The 22054-nt window shown below is 36.3% G+C and overlaps 3 protein-coding genes across 8 annotated transcripts in view; 1 reads left to right on the plus strand and 2 right to left on the minus strand.

The window, feature by feature from the left end:
• The window catches only part of LOC105684816 (rab GTPase-activating protein 1-like), a 30777-nt gene extending 27276 nt beyond the window's left edge, over positions 1–3501 (plus strand). For 3 of the 4 annotated variants that reach the window (XM_048649779.1, XM_012398461.3, XM_020851718.2), the window contains exons 14-18: positions 709–899; positions 1035–1094; positions 1218–1409; positions 1503–1722; positions 1827–3501. In XM_048649779.1, the coding sequence (XP_048505736.1) occupies positions 709–899; positions 1035–1094; positions 1218–1409; positions 1503–1718 (659 nt within the window). In that variant the 3' untranslated portion in view covers positions 1719–1722; positions 1827–3501. The remainder of the gene's footprint in view (positions 1–708; positions 900–1034; positions 1095–1217; positions 1410–1502; positions 1723–1826) is intronic. The other variant, XM_020851719.2, reaches the window with a different exon arrangement.
• An 86-nt stretch (positions 3502–3587) lies between these two features.
• LOC105684815 lies at positions 3588–11026 on the minus strand. Of its 3 annotated transcripts, none has more exons than XM_020851717.2 (7): positions 10583–11026; positions 10017–10264; positions 9602–9781; positions 7282–9461; positions 7017–7173; positions 5476–6896; positions 3588–5408 (listed from the first exon to the last, which is right to left on the minus strand). In XM_020851717.2, the coding sequence occupies exons 1-7, from the start codon at positions 10847–10849 to the stop codon at positions 5227–5229; spliced, it is 4635 nt and encodes a 1544-aa protein (XP_020707376.2). In that variant the 5' UTR covers positions 10850–11026; the 3' UTR covers positions 3588–5226. The 3 variants fall into 3 exon arrangements, with proteins under 3 accessions (XP_020707376.2, XP_048505734.1, XP_012253883.2); XM_048649777.1 differs by having other exon boundaries at positions 3588–5065; positions 5191–5408; positions 5476–7173; XM_012398460.3 differs by having other exon boundaries at positions 5476–7173.
• Positions 11027–11712: 686 nt separating this feature from the next.
• LOC105684869 overlaps positions 11713–22054 on the minus strand; it is a 53228-nt gene continuing 42886 nt past the window's right edge. Inside the window, exons 2-5 of the mRNA XM_012398560.3 lie at positions 16636–16849; positions 15162–15469; positions 14621–14957; positions 11713–14438 (exon numbers count right to left, since the gene is read on the minus strand). Coding sequence (XP_012253983.1) covers positions 14262–14438; positions 14621–14957; positions 15162–15469; positions 16636–16849 — 1036 coding nt within the window. The 3' untranslated portion in view covers positions 11713–14261. The remainder of the gene's footprint in view (positions 14439–14620; positions 14958–15161; positions 15470–16635; positions 16850–22054) is intronic.

A 22054-nucleotide genomic window follows, 5' to 3' on the forward strand; every position in this document is an offset into this window, starting at 1 on the left:
GCTAGATTGTACAGCGGGTGCAATATTACTTGCATTCAAAGAACTGAAGGTGCATATAAAAATTGCATATTCTTTTCAAAGTGCACCAAGTTTGGACGATAATATTGACTCTCGAGTAATGAAAAAACTAGATGCTAATTAGGAGTTTTTCATATTTGCTATTCGTAGTCTGTGCTAGGTGTGCAGTAATACTATAGCATATGTATTAAGCCCACAGTTTCGATTGACAATCGTAAACACAGTTTTCAAGCGTTAATATGAGTCTAGTCACACTAAGCATTCCTATATTTCATAACACTTTAGTGATTAATATTGATAAACTAGAAACATAAGTTGGGTATAATGTTATCTGCTGACTGACCATATTGCTCGTTTATTTTTAACGTCAGCTTGATTTCGAATCATAATTACGATTTGCAAATTATAAAACGGCTGTTACTCTGGATGTGCATGCAGTTTATTTCAATAAATCAGGCATGGGATACGAACCACTTGGTTGACTAACATTATTACGAGAGTTTCCAACACAGGATGTGGTTTGAAGGCGTTGTTTAGCAAGCAAAGCACAGATAGCACAGCGTAGATTGTTATTGTTCATCGCAATGTCAAAGCACCCAGGCAAACTCCAATATCATTACTAATTCATGCTGTTTGATATATAAAACCTATTAGTTAAAAACACTCTAATAATGCATACCTTTGGTGCAGAAGCACAAGAAAATGCAGATGAATACAGTAATGAAGTCGAGCAATTGCGAGGAACTGTGGCGAGAAGTGAAGAAGAAAAGCAACGACTTGAAACTGAACTGGGACAGGTGAAGGAAATGCTACAAAGAGAGGTAGCTAAAGCTTGCACGGAAAGTCGTCGAAGTGGTGTAATTATTGCTGAATACAAACAGGTAATACGTACAAGATTACCATGTATAAAAATTAGTATTTTATTCTATTCGCCACAAAAGGCAACTGTTTAGGGATTGATCAATATTCATGGTGAATTTCATTAAACGATGTATTCAAACGTGTATTTTTTATAGATTTGTCAACGATTGGAAGAAGATCACAATGCTGCAAAATTGGCTTTAAATGAGTTACATGTAAGTATAAAAAGCATTATGAGGTGCATGAACCAAGCCGGCCTTGTATGTGTTTCATGAATGCTGTGTGCACGATAGTCTAAACGATTCCCGATTGGTATTTCAAGACTCAAATTGTTACAGTCCAAGGTATCTAAGTGTGAGCAGTGTAGTAGCAGCATCGCACAACCTCTCAAAATTCTACCAGATTCCTCAAATCACTTGGAGAATCGTATCGATCCAATGTTATACAGAGCTCAGGAGAGAGTACGTGAGCTTGAATTGGAATTAGCGCAGACGAAGCTAGCTCAGGTTGAGGCTGAATGTAGAAATCAGGTCTGTGTCACACGGTTTTTATAACAAAACACAGCTCCACAGTAGACATTCACATAAATTTCCTGGTTTCTATAAGCATTGATTTTGGCACAGGATCTGACACATCAACTGCATGCTGCAGCTTCAGAGCTTCAAGCTGCGAGAAACAGTTGGCCATGGCTGAGTAAAACTTTGTCTAGCATAAAAGAAGCAGCTAATAAACGAGAAGCAGTCGCTCCAGGAATTTTAAGGCGCGACAGTGCGCCGGGAGGTGATATACGACACACGATACATTCTCAAAGTCGTGACAATCTTAAAGAAGTTGTGTGAATCGGTGGGTGTAATGTAAAATGAATAGTGAGATATTTTCTACAAAAGCTCACACACTAGCGGTTTCAAGTTCTCATTAACATAAATAACTTCATATTCTCATTTCAGCATATGACCGGAAGGAGTTCCAAGTCCAGAAACAAAATGCTGTGCAAAGCACATGTGGCTAGAACTCTGTATATCAAAGTAGTTAACTGATAAGCTAACTAAAAATATATAATATGTACACATGCAGGATTCCACATGATACGTTATAAATCAACACAAAGACATTATTGCTAGGGAAAGTTATAAGTTATAATAATGAAACCAATCATTTTTCATTAATACGCTACCATTAGGTTGATTCTAAAAAACAATTCAATATATATTGTTCCGGGAAATCAATCATCTTGTAGTTGCCATAGTAGATTATTAATTTGTGAATAAGTAATCTCAATTACTCATTTTTGTTACTAAATTTATCATTTTGCACATTTAAAATATATTCTCATAAGAAATGTAACACATAGAAAACATCCAAGACATTAGGGAGTAGCGTTATACGTGTTTTATAACAAAAAACAAAACAAAAAAATTAGTTTCAACATTCTTGACTGTATCTAACAAAAAAATAATTCCTTGTGTACAACCTATGAACTGATAAGAAATAACACTCATATCCAGGAATTATTTCTGATACTTCTGTGGTAAAAATACATCCACTATTCTGAGGGAATATTACGAGATGGTTCTTCATTTGGTATGGACATGCATAGGTGTAAACAAGAGCAACCCATGAAAACGCTAATTTAAGTTTCAGATATCAATCTACGTTTCTCAATATTTAATTATCGGCGTTATATAAGGGCCTTTTTTATGCATTATTTTTTACAATGTATCAAATACGTCATGACAAAATATTTCAACCACGTGATTCCTAGTACAGCTTACAATTAGTGAGGAAACACTTTCTCCCCAATATTGAATTACTAAATATATTCTATGCAAATCGCACCTTTTCTTTAAATCTAGCTAAAGTAGATTTGGTCATTTCTTTATTTTTTGTACTGTCATACATAGAAAAAAAATTTTATGTTTTAAGTTGTGCTTTCAATTTTTTATTCAATTAAGAAACGAAGCAAACAAGTGGCGAGATGAGACGCGGATGATTTAGACAGTATTTCTTGAGATGGAGTTGTTTGATAGGGACTTAAAAAAATATTTTGAAAAACCAGTTCTAACTATATCATTGATTTTCATTAGTTCTAACGAGTTTTGTAGAGGTGGTCGTATTTACAAAGAAAGAAGAAAATTGATATTAGAATCATCTGCAATCGCTAATTGAGATTGGTTGATGTGCAGAATTGGAGAGATTATCGTGTACTTATGTATGATAGACAATGCGTTACAGTAGGGTTTGAAAAGTGCGATTGCATCTCTGGGACTGGATAGAAATGGAAAATTGATCTGAATACCTTGTTTAATGATTCCAGTTCACATTGCTTGGTTATTAAATATTCTGTAGCATTTTTCTGTAAAGCTTAACGTGTTTCATACAGTGAGAATTTTCTTTGAAAATGTACACGTGGCACACACACAGACACACCGATATGATCATTCAACCGATAGCATTATGAGTCACTTGAACCAATTACAACTCAGACGAACTGTATATATTAATATAAAAAGAAATCAACTAATCATTCAAAAACTATAATGATGACGTTGATACATGTTACCTTGTATACCTTGTAATTTTATTCCACCGCTATTGAAATAAACAATACGACTGAGTAAAATAGCTAATTTTCTGTGCTTCACTTACTTCATCATCACCATAAATTTTCAAGACACGATATATTATAGGTTGTGAAAATATTTTAGTCATTTGCGGTCATATCGCATTTTATTAGTCCAATGTTCTCATATCATTCCAGGAATACAATGATATGCGAATTCAGTCTTAGAATATCTAACACATATTGATTTCTAGAATGCATCATGAGATGACCATCATGTTAAACCCTGTTGTCTGACATTGACTTTTATGGGAAAAACTAGAAAAGTGATAGCTTTTCAAAAGTAAAATAGATTCGAAACAAAATGAATCGTCCGTGAACGTGTGTGATTTAGTATCTTTCTAACATTGTTACAAAACCTTATACTACTTGCAATACGATCAACAACTACATAAAATTTTTCAGGAGTTTTGTTTTCTATTTTTTCCTCTCAAAGTCAAATGATTGAGTATAACAGTACTTAGGCTCTAAACGTAACAAATATTAAACCTCGGTTTAGTAAGAATATATGGATAAAAGAAAATCGAACAATGTGGAGTTCGAAAACAATTAGTCCACCACATATTTGGTAACTGTGTGAAAATATATAAAATATTTGAGTTCGTTGGATCATCGATTAATACATCGCCGTATTTTATGTTTTAATAGAAATGAAAACGTATGCAATTATTTCATGACATAGTTTTTTTTTCACAATACCATAAGATTATAGTGCTGGAAAAAAGTACAACACAACCACAGCAGCCCCACATAGACAGAAGGTCAATTTCTATAAGCTGTGCTCAAGTTGCCACCAAACACAGAAGTCGACAATTTTTTATACCAGCGTTTGTGCATAGATTCATTGCTTTCCTGAATAGTAATTGCGCCTCAAATGATTACTTAGAATAGAATATTTATTTTTTGCTATCAAAGTTTAATAATATTCAGTTCGAGACTTTCAATGGTCCAATAAATTCTTGTTTCAAAGATAATAATAAATAAGTAATAACAATATATTCAAATCAATAAATATATGAGCAAACTTAATGATTTTTGAGGAATTTGAAATTGCTAGTACCGTATTCATTGTTTTAATTCAAGTTCAACAATATGATAATATCCAATATCTATTTATGGCAGTCTTTTGGAATACATCGACTCTATGTAGAATTGCTAAACGCAAAAATGAAGAAGAGTTCAAAAATTTCAGTATTGAATTTATTTCGATATGAAACATTCCGCACTTAATCGAATTATTAAAGAGGACTTTGTACGCTTATTAATCGAGTCATCATTTTGATTCACTTCCTTACACAGATGAAAGTTGTGGTAATAATATAATATTATTTGAAAATATGAACGTAGATTCGACGAATAGATGAGTACCAAGAACATGATCAACTTTGATAAACTAGAATATTCAAAAACATAACTTTAATTTTTCAAATGAAAAATACAGGATTTTTTCATGAAGTCTAGTGTAATTCGTATAACAAGTGGAAGTGAATTCCATTCTCGCAAAAACTCTTTCTCGAATGCTAGGTACTAATTGATTTAAGCATTGTTTACTCATCTATGTGAGAACTAAAAAAAAAACACCACACATACATTATGACGCGAATCAGTAGTTGGACCAAAGAGATTCGTTTAATGATATTTGAATCTGGGTAGACCGATTTAATAACTTACAAAACATTTTTGCAACTCACCATCACAGTCAGGAATCTTTGGTTTACTTCGATCACCTACGGATCACCCCCTGCTCTCCAATCTCTACTGATATTCTCGGCGCTGTGATCGTCCGTTTCATCACTTGAAATAGTGGTAGCATCACCAGCCTCGTCATCCCCCATGTCGCTTTCATCATCCGAAGAGCTGCTGTCGAATCCCTCATCATTATCTACATTCAAAATTTGCGCATCTCCTCCTATAACAATATTAGAACATTTGATGTAGTGAAATGAAAAAATTTGAAATAAAGTAGTAGTTATCACCTGCTTGTTCCGGTAGAGCAGGATATAATTGCGCCGGTGGACCTCCCATCCCTTCAAGATCTATGGGATTAGCCATCTCCAGTATCCTCAGTAGCCACATGGGAAAACCATTTTGGAGAGCATAAATGTCATTTTCATTCTCTAAATCATGCTCAAGTACATCGATTAATGGTTGCAGGTCATCCAAATCATCTGCTTCAAATGGGATGACATTGTTCCCTTCATCGTCTCTGTTATTATTTGCTAAGTCACCATTTTCAACTTCTATGAATTCATAAAACCCTGGCATTGGTACTTCCCCAATACTAGCTGAATCTGAATCGGATATTCTATCATTTGCAATGCTGGACAGCTCATATTCGGGTGTTATATCGTGTACAGAAGCTGAATTTGGGTAACCAGAATCCATTATTTCTGGAGACCAACTATCGGGAGGTGTATCTAATGATCCTGGGGAAAATATTTGGGAATCTACATTTTCTGATGCTCTTGATGGCTCTAGCTCGCATTTCAATTGACTGCGTTCCTGTGCGACGCTACTTAGATGGTAGGAGGTCGAAACTTCTCCGCTCATAGTTGAGTTCAAGTTGAACTGCAATTTATTCTTTTGGCTGGTTCTACTTCCCAATTTATTGATGACTGGAAGACTGTGTTCTTCGATAACATTTAAAGATCCGAATGACTTTGAACCACTTGTCTGTTGAGAATTTGCTAATGATAGATTGACTGTATTCGTGTGTGCTTTTACATCATTTTCAATAACTTCGTTTGTATGTTGGTTTATGCATCTTCTAATATCTACGTCACCCAGTGATGTAATATTTGGCATTTTCTCCGCCGTTTCTAAAGTAGATTCTAATTTAGATTTGGTCTCTGCAACCTGGTCAAATATTTTTTCAGTCAATTCTGTTGGGGTTGTAGTGACCTTGTTTACATCATGTTCTGAATTCTCTCCATGAATGATAGTCTTTGAAGAAGTGGGCTCAATACGTTCCTTTTCGGCGTTACCTCTTTGTCCAGTATTTGCTTTTATCTTCTTCGCACTGCTGCCTGATGCATTCGAAGATGAAATACTCTCTAAATTGAGTACTGTCTTCTCTTCTTGTAAAACACCATTTTTGTGATCTGTCTGCAGTGGCATGCTATCTTTTGCTATTCTGTTCTGTGAAGATTTGATCTCAACATTGTTCATACCATGATTTGGCAAAGAATACTCAGAAGGTAATTTATCGTTTTCATTAGCCAGTAGCAAGTCAACTTTAGATGAAATCACAATTTCCAAGTTAGAAAAATTATCCATTTGATTTGAGTCGTCCTTAGTGTCCTGTGATTTATTAGTTTTTTCAAACCCATGACAGTGATTTGCTTCAAGTTCATTATCCTTTATTCCGGAAGAATTGGGTTCTTCGCGAATGTCGTTGCTAAAAAACATTGTGTCATTATCAGATATCGTTTCTTCATTTGGATTGTCAGCTGTATCATTTCCACCTCTTAATAAAACAATATCCCGTTGGTACATGGGATTCGTTTCCGCCGCATACCATTTATCCATGTTACTGCTTTCATTACTTGTGGTAGTAGACAAACTGATGTCACTGTTGCTGTACAAAGATAATTGGCTTGTCTTCGGTGATATATTTTCAGTACTTTTTAAATCTGACCAATATAAGAATGACTTTTTTTCATTGTCTTTACCACCTGCAAGAATTTCATACATTAATGTTTTATCTGTCGGATGATTTCTAATGCATCACATTCCAAATGAAATGCATTCAGAAAAAGAACTTCTTTAGTTATTGCTCGTACCTTCTGAGGTGGTTCTTTTACACAAAGTACCTTTATCTCGTGTTGGAATATTTATTTGAAGTACTTTGTTTTCATGAAACGAATCATTTGATTGTTTCATATTCATAGTGCTCATTTCTGCAGTAATAGAACTCGGTATATTTTGCCAAACTCTTGGAATCGTATAATCAGACTCATCAATATTTAAACTTTGTTCATTTGATAAACTTTCGTTTTCAACCTGCGTTTCTGACTGAATCAGATGGGATTCCTTGGCAACTTGAGGAGAACTCGTGTACTTTGGTTGAAGATCCAAACTGCAATTGCTGATACTTTTAAATGATATGCTATCATCTCGACTTTTTATTACACCTAGTTCAAACTTGTGTTTATCAATTAAAGCAGTTTTACATTTTTGTTGCTCATGATCCATAGTATCATACAAAAAATTCAAGTTTCCATTACTTTCATGTATACTAAGAGCAGATCCTGTGCTATTTTGGTTAGCAACTTCATCTGTAGTATCAAGAGAACTATGGTTAATAGAACAAGGCTGTGAAGAAGATGGATTTTCCCACAATAAAGATTGATTAATTGATAATGCTTCTATGCCAGGAATTCTTACAGTTTCACTGACACATTGTTTCAAACGTTTTCTGTTACTATTAGGAAACAGTTCATCTCCTGATGGTTCTTGAGCCTTTGGTGACTCATTCTCATTTTGCTCGTAAGATATTAGCAAAGTTGCTTCCTCAGTCAAAATAGAAGACGTATTCTTATTCGCCAAACGAAAATTAATGCTATTTTCTGCTTCAGATTGTGGACAATTTGGTGAATTTTGGGTAAATAATCGCGAATTTGTATATTCTGGGTTATTGCAGCTATTAGAAGCAATATTTGTCTCAGTATTTTGGAAATGGTTTAGATTGCTGTATCCTGTCTCGGGATGATTGGCATCAGTCTCAAGTTTGATATGATATTGTTCTTTCATCGCATCATCTTTATACTCGACTAAATTGGTACCATCTTTAGATAAAGAAGGCTTTGAAAAATGTTCATTGGAGCTATTAGTGAAACTTTCAAAGTTCGAACTTCCGTCACTTGTCATGCACGTGCTTGTATTAATTTCCCCAGTTTGTGACAACTTTTCCACTTTATCATTAGATGAAGTGAGTCTTTTGTCGGTAGACAATGAATGAATGCTAACAGCACCTAAGGGTCTTGATGCATCTAGTGAAGCAGACAGAGCTGCTGGCCAACCTAAATCTTGATTAGATGAATTGACAGTATCACTAGAGGTATTGGAGTAGTCTACTTCTACGCGGTTTGATTCATTCGAAAATGAACTACTAGGCAACTCCATTTCGGTTACAAAACTGTGAGAAATAATCCAATCAGAATCTAAATCAGTCGCCAAGTCAAATGTTGTAGTTGGTTGATTTTGTGAAACATCTAACAGATCGTCATTATTCAAGTCTTCCATGGTCCACTGGCTATCAGAGGTATGATCTAAATTTCCTGATTCCTGTAATTCGGAATGAGCCAGATTCTCACTGTTCACATTTGAGATATTACTTTGTCGGGTATCGAGTACTTCGTCGTCCCAATTTTCTTCTTCATGCTCATGTGTGTCTCTTTCCATATAACTATCAAATAAATAATCTGAAGGTGCACCTGGGCCGACGGTATCCCACCCATCTTCGCCATCGCCAACACGATAGTCAGCTTCCAGAAAATCGTCAATATCCACCTCACTGTTAGAATAGAAGGTGCTTTGTGGTGGAATTAATACTACTGGACCATCTTCGCGATCTACAATTGCCCAGTGAGCTTCCTCTAAAATATTTCTGAGAATGTCGACCGATATATGATATTTATCGATTAAAAACTGTAATGTTGTTAACGGCAATTCTTCGGACAGCTCTTCATCACGTGCAGAGTACAGTCTTATATAATAAACGGAGTCTTCAAGTATTTTTTCTTCATCTGACCGATTATCCGCTCGATACGGATATTCGTGCGATACAACCGTTTTCAACAGACCATCAACACCTGGTACTTTATCATTGTATAGCTGATCGTAACGATGAAAAACAGCCATTTGAGAACATGAGCCCAGATTTTCTGTACCCAATGGTCCAGCACCTATACCGTGAAATGTTACTTCATAGTCTGGATATCGCAATACGATATTATTTGCCCTGTAACAAAATGGCAGTATCGTACTATACATTTCACTAGCAGCGGGACTTGCTAATGATTATTAATCTCAGAGTAGATTACAACAGAATAAAACATCCGAATTTTCGGAACTGTTAATGTTATTGAACAGGCAACCTACCAATCCTGAAACTGTTCCCTTGTCCATTCAAATTTATGATCATGGTGTCGGAATCCATTCAACTTGAATAAAACATTGAAATCAGCATTAGGCGTAGTAACAATAACCACCAGTGGTTTGATGAATCCAAATACATTGTATGGAAATGCTTCCAAGTCATTGGGATACAAATGCTCGATTCTGAAGAAAGATGGAAGATAAACGATTATTCATTCTAAACTGACTGAATTGAAATATGAAATTCAGTATTCAAAATTGAGGGTATATTTGCAGACTGCGAATTATTGGGTGTATCACCTCAATCATCGATACTAACAAAATATATTATTGGTAACTATGATATCATAATAAATATTTGGACTAAAGTATCTGAATTGAAAACTGTAATAAAAATGAGTAACAAACTAAAACTTACAATTCTATACAAATAACAGCATCGGCATTGGCAAATCTGTTATCGTTGTGCGCAATACTACCTTCACAAAGATGGATTGTAAGAGGTTCGGTTCTGAGGGAAAGATAGTCACAATGTAGAGGAGCAACTTTTGACTGAAAATTTTCCAACAAAGATCTGTCGATATCTACGCAAATAATTTCTTCGATGCCTTCAGTATTTTTTAAGTGTATTGCAAAACCAAGCTCTGCGCAGCCAAAATCAATCACCTAGAATAGACGAGCGAACGTATCAGCGATAAAACGCATGTTTTAAATTTTCACCACCTGGTTAGTATCATAAAAGCCAGTGTCAATTTTTTAAGTGACAGAAGAAAATTTTCAGCTGCAACGAGTTAATTCCTTGAAATTTGTCGTACTATCATTAATGGAAAAATCTACTGTGCATCGCATCTTGGTAATTCAAATTATCGTGGCATATTAAATGAACAAGAAATTATGCAGATTTATTTGCAAAATATTCTATCATGAGACTGGGAGATGAATTTATGAAATATCAGATAAAACAAGATGAGAATAACCTGATACCTTTTTTATTCTCCCTCGATACTGAGCACTAGCAATGACATTCTGCACGGTTGTGTATCTCTGAACGTACACGGGTGGGAAGAATTTGACTTTGACATCTGCAACGTGCTCAGCAGATTCACCGAAGCTCGAATAGTCTGCTTCGCTGACGTTCATTAATATCTGTTTTTGAGATGCCATGTCCTCTGTATCATTGTTAGCACCGTGAAAGTTTTCGTATACATATTTTCCCAATAGATACAATGCGTGGAACAGTATAATTATCATTTCAGAACAATTATTGTCGCAATATCTTACACCAAAAACATCTCAACTCAACAGCACTTGGATGTCGTCTTACAATTTTCGCAGACATGTTGTTTTTGTTACTTCGCCTAAATTCGTTGTTCGCGCCTATAAGCGGCTGACAGAGAATATGCTGGTTGGACTGCGATGGTTTGAACTGGCCATTCATGAACCTCGTTATTCGGAGAACAGCGCCAGCGTTGACTGAAATCTTTAGTCAACGGCTAGAAGCTTGACATGCGTTAACTGAACATTGCTTACGGATTGGACGTTGTAGAAGATCCCTGAATTACCATCAAAATTTGACCGATTTCAGCGCAGATGATAAGTGCAGATACCTACTATTTTTATTTTCGATTTTGTTTCATGTACGAAGTTCAAATTTAACATTTAGTTGCAATTTTCGTTTGTACTTGAAATTTCAGAATGATTTTCTTCCGGGGTATTTAAAGGGTACATGTGTATCGAAATTTACAACAATTTCTATAGTTATCCTCAGTCCTACAGCGTTGCGGTTGCAATCACCGGCCCGAAATCTGATCCGTATCTGTACGTGTCATCATAGATATATTGAACTTGGTAATTCCTATTTGAAAGGTAATGTGTAGCGATGTTTCATATACTGTGAATCAGTTTCCGAATTCTGTAACAAGTTTTTACGCTCTTTCATTTTATTGTAATGTATACTCTTAAAAATTCCTCATCACTTCAAAGTATTACTGATTTTCGAACTGAGATTACGGTGAATCCAATTCAAGTGTCAATTAATTCAAATTCACGAATGGATTTGAATTCTAGGAAATCGATCCAATTTATGGCATTTGGTATACAAATTGACGTGTAAAAACAGATATTTAGAATTTTACTAGAAATATGATACGGGTCATACATGGATATAGACATTAGAAATCACAAATATGGCATTTCATTTACTATAATATTATAACTTATTATTTTTTAATTACAGTAATAGTATTAACAATATAATAATAAAACGAATAATAATTATAATAATTTCAATAATAATAATAATAATAATCATAACAATAATTACTGCTGTAATTACGTGAAATAGTATTGGAAATCATGTAAGAGCCGACTGCTGCATAAATAGCTGCTATACAGTAAAATTAATTATCGTGATAGTGTACATAATTATAATATCATCAATAATATTCACTATAATTGTGCTAAAATTAACAATATTCAATAGCAGTCTACAAATTTGCTACGAAAGCAATGATTGGTACATACATGTGTATACACGGTATTATGCGATTTTTCTTTATTTCTTTTCATTTTAATATGAATTACATTAATGATATACACTATATAATTATAGTTTCGCTTCTGGGACAATGCAGCTGTATTGATTCGTTATAGCGGTATATTTGTAATGATTCCCGATATTATAACAAATCTCAATAGCGATATACGCTTTTCTCAAATATTATTGGTATTAAAGGTATAATACGTATGTATTTACGCAAATATTTAGGCGTATTGAATATGTAATATCATATCCTTTTCTTCGTTTAAATAGTTCTCTACACGACGTTTTGTTTATGAAGATATTATATGAAAGAGATCGCTAATTGGCTGCTATAGTTTCAGCTCACAGGAACATGATAATTTATTGGTGATTGAAATTTGTTATTCATTGTTATTCTATCTAAATAATCCTGTAGGAATTATAATAATTATAATTATTATTATTCTGTATCGTTTCATTTAACCTAAGTAATAAATTTGTTTATTTCATCATTTGTCTTTTGAAATTTCGTATCCTCAAAGAGTAGAACCCTCCTTTCCCGATATCAAAAATTTAGATTGTCGGTATAGCTCATCTTATATTGGAAGTAGAAAAAAAAACAAATAAAAAAACGGAAATTTAATGAAATACATGTAATTATCACTTTTCGTAACAATGAATACTTTACTATCCGATCTCACAACAGGTTGTAATACATTTTTTAAGCCGTTGAATCACACGTATATTTAGATATAGGTATATATTACTGTTACTATAAATTGTTCTAATGTGCACAATTAAGTTAAAGCACAGAGAGAATGATAATTCGAAAAATATTACCAAAGCGATGTCTGAATTATGATTTTCAGATTATAAAAGATTTCGGTTTTTTCCGCCCCGTGATGTACGATTAATCGTTAATCGCATCATTGCTTCCTTTTTCAACGCGGGCGTCTGAATCGGTTTGCGGATTAAAAAGGGTGAAGTTGTAATGGAGATGAACAAAATTATCAGTTCTATAATCAATGGGGATTCTTAAAGCATTTCAGACTGGTTCTGGAGTATATTGAAACAATTGGTTTTCAAGGTTACAAGGAGATTAGGAATGGATAATATCAATGAAGGAAACGCGTCATCCAATCTCTATATTGGCTATTAGAATTTATTTCACTCGAGTAAAAGCGATGAATTTAAGATTAGGCCTATCATATCATTGTCGGTTTAAAATTTCCAATCTCTCAAGTTTACCGATTGAATATATTAATTGACAAAAGGGATTACTATTATCGCTATTATATTAGTATCATCATTATAATTATTTTGGTTTTTCTTGTTGTCGTGTTGTTTTTTTTCCAATTTACTTTGAATTATTGTTACTGTTTCTGCAATAGCGTTCTATATTTTTACAATAACTTTATACCTATCATAATAATAATCATTTTCAATATTACTAGTATTTTGTAGCAATTATAAATTTGCGAATAAGAGCGCCTCTAGAGAACGTCCAAAAATTATTTCTAACACTCAACTTACAGGATTTCACACGTCAAGGATTAATAACTTTCACGAGTTTCGAACTGCGATCAATGCAGGTGGACGATCAAAAAATTAAAATACAATATACAAAATGACAAAAGTAAGTAACTGGAACTCGCGTCTTGCATTGGCCATTTGGGTTGGATTTGACATTTTGTAATTGATCTGAATTTTTCGATTGCAATATCGGAAATTGAAAGGTTTATTATACCTGCACGATAAGAAAATGCGCGATTTAGATAGTTCTTAGGTTTAATGTATAATATGTGTAAATATCTTTTGTAAGTAAGTGGTACACTCTCAGTTGCACAAGACGTGGAATGAGGGAAGGAAATTTTGAAAAACGTGATTTTCGATTCAATTTGTAAATTTAGTCGAAGAATTCAGAATCGCGTATGCCGTCCGATTATATGGGTATGTTATTTTGGCTTACCTCAGTTTTACAGAATTTGCACTGCTGCCAACTATTTAATAATATTGATTAAAAATGATCGCTATACATCGCTTAAATTTAATAGTACTTTTATATGTGTATATATACATAATACAGTATAATTTATAAATTACAATATTCTTTACTCTCGTTTAAAAATTAATTTAATACTTTCAGGCGTACGATTGATCGAGCGATATAGCGATTTTGTTACCTCTTTCCATCCAGTTCCTGAGACACCCTCGTAGTTCCTCTAGACTCTTGGACTTTGCTTTGTTTATCCTTTTGTATTTAACGTCCTTAGGTTTCGTCACCGATCTATGATTACTCATTACCCTGTTGTATCTCACCTGAAATATCCAAATAAAAGACACGTCAAAATTCGCGAGTCGTTCAACAAGCAAACGTGCCACAAACGAGCTGACGGATTTACTTCTTCCGTAAATATGACTCATAGCTATGATTTATCACCGAAAATAAACATAAGCAAGATTTTTCACCAGCGAAAAGACAAATTAATGCAATGGGATACCTGAGCTTGTACAGTTTCTTCTCTAGGTCGTTCGCTGGGCGGTGAATCTGCGTCCTGGGCCAGCCTTTCAAAGCTTCCGTACAGATCTCGAAGTCGTACCTTTCCGCTTCCCAGGCTCTTCGATCTTCTATCTTCGTATTTGGAGATGTCCGTAGACTCGGATGGCTCCTGATTGTTCTCACTATCGCCGTCTTCCTCAACCGAATATACAGTCTCTAGAACTTCCGGTCTTCGCAGGTACCCGTTGCAGCGTCGTAAAGACGTGTACTTATTCGACGGTTCGACGGCGTCGGATACCGATCTGATCACCGTGACGTCGGTGATATTCGATCGAAATCTGAATCGAAGAGAAAGCAGCTATTAGGCAAGAACCCGCTTCATTAAGATTCGAATGAAATTGAGGATTCACATGCAACGTTCTCTACGACCACGTTTATACATGAATTTCAATTGTAATGATCGCAGGGGTGAAATGACATCAAATTTTGTGATTGGTAAGGATGTGAATATGGTGTAAGATATGCACGTGCACGAATCTGACCTTGGCGGTGCAGGATCATCGGCAGTTTCCTCTAAAACTACGGCGCTGTCGCTGTCACCAAGACTGTCGAGTCTGTCGAGAGCATCGCAAGGTGGGGAATCCCTCTGACCGGTAGTTTTATCAGCGAGTCTAGTCTGAAGTTCTCTGATAACTTGTTGCTGACGTAAAATAATGGTTTCTCTCTGAGCAAGACCAGCTTCAATCTCCTTCTGCTTTCTCGAGAGTTTCGACTCGAACAACAACAACTGAGAAGACAATGCGAACAGTTGTTCCGCCTTCTCGACTGTCAATCTAGCCACCAGATCCTCCTAAAAATTTGTTCAATGTTTTTATTCGTACATCTCACTCTCGCGTATATTCAATACAGGTATTCTCGTCCACGCGCTAGTAGGAATCGATGCCATATCGTCAACGCGGTGATCAAAAAGTTACAAAAATCCTTTCATCGCATTCTTCCATAGCTGATGTATGCTAGATTACGTTGCTTAGGGATATCGGTTCAAATTACAGATTTACGATACGAGCGTACGCTCCCCAGTATTTTACATTAAAAATTTACATTTATACGTCTGCCCCCTTCGTTTTCTATATTTATCGCCAACAACCTACGCTATGACCACGCTGCAGTTGTAATAAATTTGATTTTTGATAGAAATAATAAAAATTATAGTGCACAAACTGATTTATTCATCTATCAGATCGGAGACCCATAAATTCAAAGAGAATTAATTTCGAAGAATCTTGTATCGAAACTGCTCACATTTTATTCAACAGTTATCGGGTATCGGGAGTCCGCTGACCTCCGAAAAACGTGAAGTCGAGATGACTCTGAACGTAAATCTACAATTACAATATATGGCCGAACGTCATTCGACGCGGTGCTTTTATTGATGGGACTGAACGAGCATACCTTATCATACAAACAATTTGGCTTTCCCAGATGACCATCTACGAATGACAATGCCTTCTCTCATTCATAATAATCGCCTCCTTGCGAGCTATATATGTATACTATACATATCGCTTATACGTATTATACGCGTGCGGTAGCGGAGATGGCAACTCATGCAAAACATTATTATAAGGTGTGTCTCGCAACCGGAAATTACATCCTGCACAATGAAGGATTTTATTCATTCATATATTCAACCAATCCATCAATAATCATTACCCCGAGTTAATTCGAACGTACGTGCGGACTCTATATCAAATTCGGTTTCCTTACGGCGTAAAAATTTATGAGATTTGAAAAATAATCACCCTAAGCGTTTAGGGTAGTTTTGCAGTTAATGCCGTTGCGAAACAAACGTGATATACCATATCGTACTTTCAAAATCGCATTTTTGAATCGCATTATACGGTGCATACCGTTAGAGACGCGAAATATATTTCATGGATATCCAGAAACAGGTTGTAAAATTGCTGAGACGAACATCTTGCACCATTCGTACATTAGACGGTTGCCTCTTTATACCTGTAATTTGAGAGCCCTTCGCCAGTCCAGCATCTGGTGCGCCTGCGCCCGTTGTCTTGCCATGAGAGCCTTGATAACCGATTTAGCTTCGTCCAGGGAAGTGACCGCGTCGGCGGATATCTTGCACTGCACCACATCGCCCTTTGAACTGCTAACGAAACCCTCCGTGAGCGTTGTCAAAGGAGTTCCGCTGTCCATCGACGTCTCATCGAAACTGAAAAGAGAAAATACAAACATCTAGAAATTGTTATTGACAAATTCATTTACAGATACACATGATCGATCAGCTTGATTGTTTCTAGCGGGAAATTCTTTCTTGTAAAGAACGATTGTTAATAATTCTCGAACGATATTCGAGGATCAACTATATACGCAGGGTGATTTGTATTTTAGCACATTTTCAGGCCTTTCATCGAGCACCGAAAATCTTGCGCAAATTATTTGAATATTTTCGATTCAATATAATTATATCACATCCATATAGGAGGTGTTATATGATGTATTAATCTTGCGAAAGTGGATCTACCTGTCAATTGAGGTTAAATTTAATATATTATGGGTATATTATATGAAACGTAATCAGCACTCCAAGGATTTAAAAACTGTGGTGAATAGGTGTATACGTTCGTTGTGTAATTATGGTGATATTGAATGTCTTCTACAGCATATCGATGTAGTACCTGTGCAGGCAATGTAACATTTCACACCATTACAATTCATAAGAATCATAATCGTATAAACTTTCATTACCGTATGCAGGAACAAATTGAGTACTTATGTACAATTACAGTCTTTCCATAGATATATTGGTCTTTCATTAAACCAATTCCAATGGTAAAATTAGTCACTTTTCAATGCCTATGTATTGAGCGGTCGTAATAACCGCATATGAATCATTCCAGTGCATACAAATCCTTGTGGATTACTTTAATCCAGCTTTGCGAATGATTTTGACCATTTGTTTGGCAGCGGTGATTATTTGTTTGGCTATACTTTTAACTTATACGCATTGCCATTTTGGTACCGGTACGTCACTTGGTTTATTGTCGGGAAAAACGCAGACCCAAGTTTCCCCATCGCATAGGATCTACGGTCAGGTGACGACGGAACGAGATATGCATATTCGTTGATATGTATGTATAGGGTATTCAATGCCAAGTCAACGAGCTCGTGACTTTTACATTTTGTGGCGAATTTTTATTCTTTTCCAACAAACTGGCTCTGCCTTTGCATCTCGCAATTGCAGCTAAAACATATTACCGATGGAAACTAAACTCAGCACAGTTAAAGGTATCAGGGTGCATGTACGTTCGTAATATTCCACTTCCGATTGGCAGTTGAATAAATAATCTAGCAATAGATGTACATCCCGGAAATCGTCTGCAGGTTAGACTGCAGGAAGAGGTTCGTCAGAAATTAATAAAAAAATGGTACAGTTCCTGTTGTGGCCTTCCCGGTTTAGAATTACGAGGAAGGAAGGTATAACAGGAGGTACCAGGCGACGTATATGTTTTGGGAGCTTCAGAGGTCGAACCCTAAGCGAACCCGCTTTGATTTCTGATATACACCGGACGTCGCGCGTCGTGAGCGCAGCTTCATGTGAAGCGATAGTAATGCACCAGGAGTCAGCTTACAATTAGTCATTTTGCGCACGTGGCTGACCTCATTTTCACATTTTCTCTCAAATACGTGAACATTAGGTACACATATATTTAGCGTATGACGCGAAAAAAGTTTTATTTGAATACATAACAATATGATACGTTATACGACGGATAATTCTCCGAGCTGCCGAAAAATTCGGTTCAATAGACTTGTGCTTATCAAGTTGTACATTGTGGATAATTTATTTGTGCTGAGAATACTTTGGCGACGCTTCGACGATGACCATCTTTTTTCTCAGACACAAATAGACATTTATTTTTATCAGTTAATTTGAAAGGAAAGTCTTGTTTATCGAGAAACGAGCTGCAAATATACCTTCGTTTAATGTGTCAAGTATTCCGCAAAGTTCCGGAATTAGGACACGGGAGTTGTCTGATTATTTATATAAGGGTCAGTAATTAACGAACATCCCGAAACTACCTAGCTTTATATACCTATCGATGTCGGAGGTACCGGAGAGACTGGTTTATTAATCGAGATCGTTGAGCCAAAGCCGAATTGAAGTTGTCGAATGAGTCTATTACAGGGGAAACGTGATTACTCCGAAAATGGATAAAATTGAGAGATATGAAAAATTTGTTATTTCGTTGATTTTCGTAATTCCCTCTGAATTATACATACAGGATTTGGAATATAATGCCAGTTTTCATCCAGAATTCCACCGCGAAATAATTTCCATTTTACAGACGTCGCGTCGGCGTATACGTTTAATCCTCGTATTAATCCTTTTCGAATCGAGTTTCATTTGATAAATATCTGGAATTTGATGAAGCCGCTATTCGATTCTACAAATCATATCAACGTATATTAATTCAATATTCGCGCTGTCGAAAATTCGAAACTATTGAGTACGTGTCATTCGCTATGTACGTACACGCGTGTGTCCGGTCGGCGAAGCTAGCAAACAGTAATTAAATTACGTTATATTTGACTAGTAAACTGTACGAAATTCACGAGAATCCTTCGCATCGGGTTACCAAACCGACCGTCGAATCCGGGCGTTCGTTGTCGCAAGGAAAATAATTGAGCGCGATGACAATTTATATTGAATTCAACGCGAGTTGAGCAACCGCAGATCTTCGTCTTCAACATTTTTTATGTCACAGTGTGAATAATGCGTAACTTTTTACTCGTGTAAAGCGATCAAGTCGCGGTACGATGATTACCTACGAGCGTCGCATTCCCGGCGTACGTGGAAAATCTAAAATCACCTTTACGCTTGTTACATTAGCCACAACCGTGCCTACGGTACCGCATTGTCCAAGGCTTCTCTGCGGGGCATGAGCCTGAAATTTCTGGTTTGTTATGTGGCGGATTGCTTAATGTTTAATACGTTGTATACACGAGAATACGTCTCGTAGAGGTGGGTAATAAATAACTCGTCTAGGCCGGAAATTTTCCCCTGCATATCCGAAGGAAAATTGCCGAGCATATTATTAGAAACATTCACTTTCAGCCCGACTGCAATTACATATCCTCATAACTTTACGTATTCGCACAACTGGAAAACCTCATAGAAAAATTGTATAAAAGTTTTTCATGTTTTCGGGAATGGTCCGATTCATTTTTGTCAACCTTGTGGGTATGCCGTACAGACTTTGATCTTACGCACCAATGAGCACGCAGGGTATGCTCCGGACTCGTAGGTTTGCCGCTTGTGGTAACAGGAAGTAAGGCATTGAGCGCATCGGTACTTCCGGAGTGACAGCTGATTCGGACTAGTGCCACCCCGTTTCCGGTTCGACGATGCATCGTATGGCGAGTTCTGGCAAAGTAGGAAAGGTTTTTGTTCCAAGTTCCAACCGTTGAATAATCGTACGTCAAACCTTAGTCGAATTAGTTGAAATTTGCGGTTGAAAAATGACCCTCGGCTACCTAGACAGCTGTGTAGGAATGGTATAAAAATGTGAGCCCCACTCTTGACTTTCAAGTCTCACCCCTGAAATCATCAATCTACCGGTCTATACGGTTAAGGACAAACAACCCTGGTCACAATTCTAGCGAAAGAAAAAAGTTTTGGAGCTCGCTGAAGCTTTCCGAAAATTCTCGTTTGTCAAAAATCCTGAATAGCTCTCCACCAAGTCGAGACGTTGGTGAAATTTTTGGGCAAAAATTTTTGCACGATACGGACGTTCTGCCCGCGTTTGTTCCAAACTTTATTTCAAAAATCGTAAAAGTTCTCAATATTTCTACTAAAAGTTTCTATGTCCTTCATGGATTCCGTACTGAAGTAGAGATGTAAAGTAAAACCCAAACTTTACGATTTTCACCGCGAGGAAATAAAACAATGAAAAAAAATCAAACCACGTTACGTCTAGGCATGTAACAATGTTACGTACATATAACATGCACATCACGAGGTGTAGACGAAAAAAGAGGAGAAAAAAAAAATTGCAGCGTGTTTAACATCGCTCGCTAATTGCTCGCTTAGATATGAAAAGTAGCGTATTTAGGCAGTATATAAAATGAAAAAGCTGACGCACTGGCTATTGGCGCGAGCACAAAAAGAAAAAAGGCAAAAAGAACAAAAAAATGACGGTGTTTACAGCTACGATTAGCTCGCGAGCCGCGAAGGGGAGAGACGCTTCTCCATAAAACGGAGGCTGCACAGGGACTTGAAATCCATTTACAGTGCAATTAAGATGGCAATCCAGCCTCCCTGAATTGCGGAACGTACGTATCGACGCATCACGTATCAGTTATATGGTCCCTCTCAACGAGTCTAGACTCCCGGACATGCGACTCGTGCTCTAGCATATTATACGTATAGTACTGGTACATGTATACAAATGCATATACACTTTCTGCATACTTGCACAAATGTTAAAGAATTTTTCCGTGGCTTCTATTTCTCTTCCGCACTTTCGTTCACGTAGTACGAATCATTTCAATCGTCTCGTTTGTATATTCTCTTTTGTTTCTAAATGTTTCTTTAATCGGGAGAGATTTTTTTTACTACAAATTTATAATGCCAGATATTCAACACCCGCGGAGAAGTCAGCTACGTGCGATGATCTCAAACTGATCCGATGACCATGACACAGTTGCACGATTTGCTCCGGTAACGCAGACCTATTATATGTATATTTATTATACAGGGTGAGTTTTTCCAAACGTCCGAGACAGGGGGGAGCTTGATTTGGAATATATGCACTCGACCTCGACTCGACTTGCTGTATCTTTTGATCGATCTACGTTCTTTTCATTTTCCTCATGCATGGCACGCTGATTGGGTGAGAAACCCGCAGGAAGCTCCTCCCATTTTCGGAGTTTAGAACGGTTCACCCTGTACAGATTCATTCACGACATTATGAAATGCAATTTTAAAATTTGAACATTTCTTCGGTTCGAAAACCATCCACATTTTGGTCGGATGTAGATTTCAATTTTCTGACAACGATGAAGCAATTAATGTCGATTTTTTCATTCTTCGAAATATCTACAACTTCTGTAGCAAAGATATCCATACTTTAAAACCTCATTTTTCTGAGTTATTCTTAACCACAAGTTGTAACGAAACACTCCGTGTATAGAAACTGCAGCAATGTAATGCAGGGAACTCGGTGTATATGAACTTATTCGAGCGTTATAAAAAGAGTTTACTGTGCCGAGGTCACGATCTAGTAGAACTTTTAATGACATACCATTCGATTTTTGAGGTCGAAGGTTGGGTCCAATTGGGCATCCGGTTTAGCCTCATTTCCATCGTACTATATACTTACAAATTGCGAACATTTTTTTTTTAACTTTTTTA

Source organism: Athalia rosae, chromosome 2 (assembly GCF_917208135.1).
Source record: "Athalia rosae chromosome 2, iyAthRosa1.1, whole genome shotgun sequence".
In the NCBI taxonomy this organism is placed as follows: Eukaryota; Metazoa; Arthropoda; class Insecta; order Hymenoptera; family Athaliidae; genus Athalia; species Athalia rosae.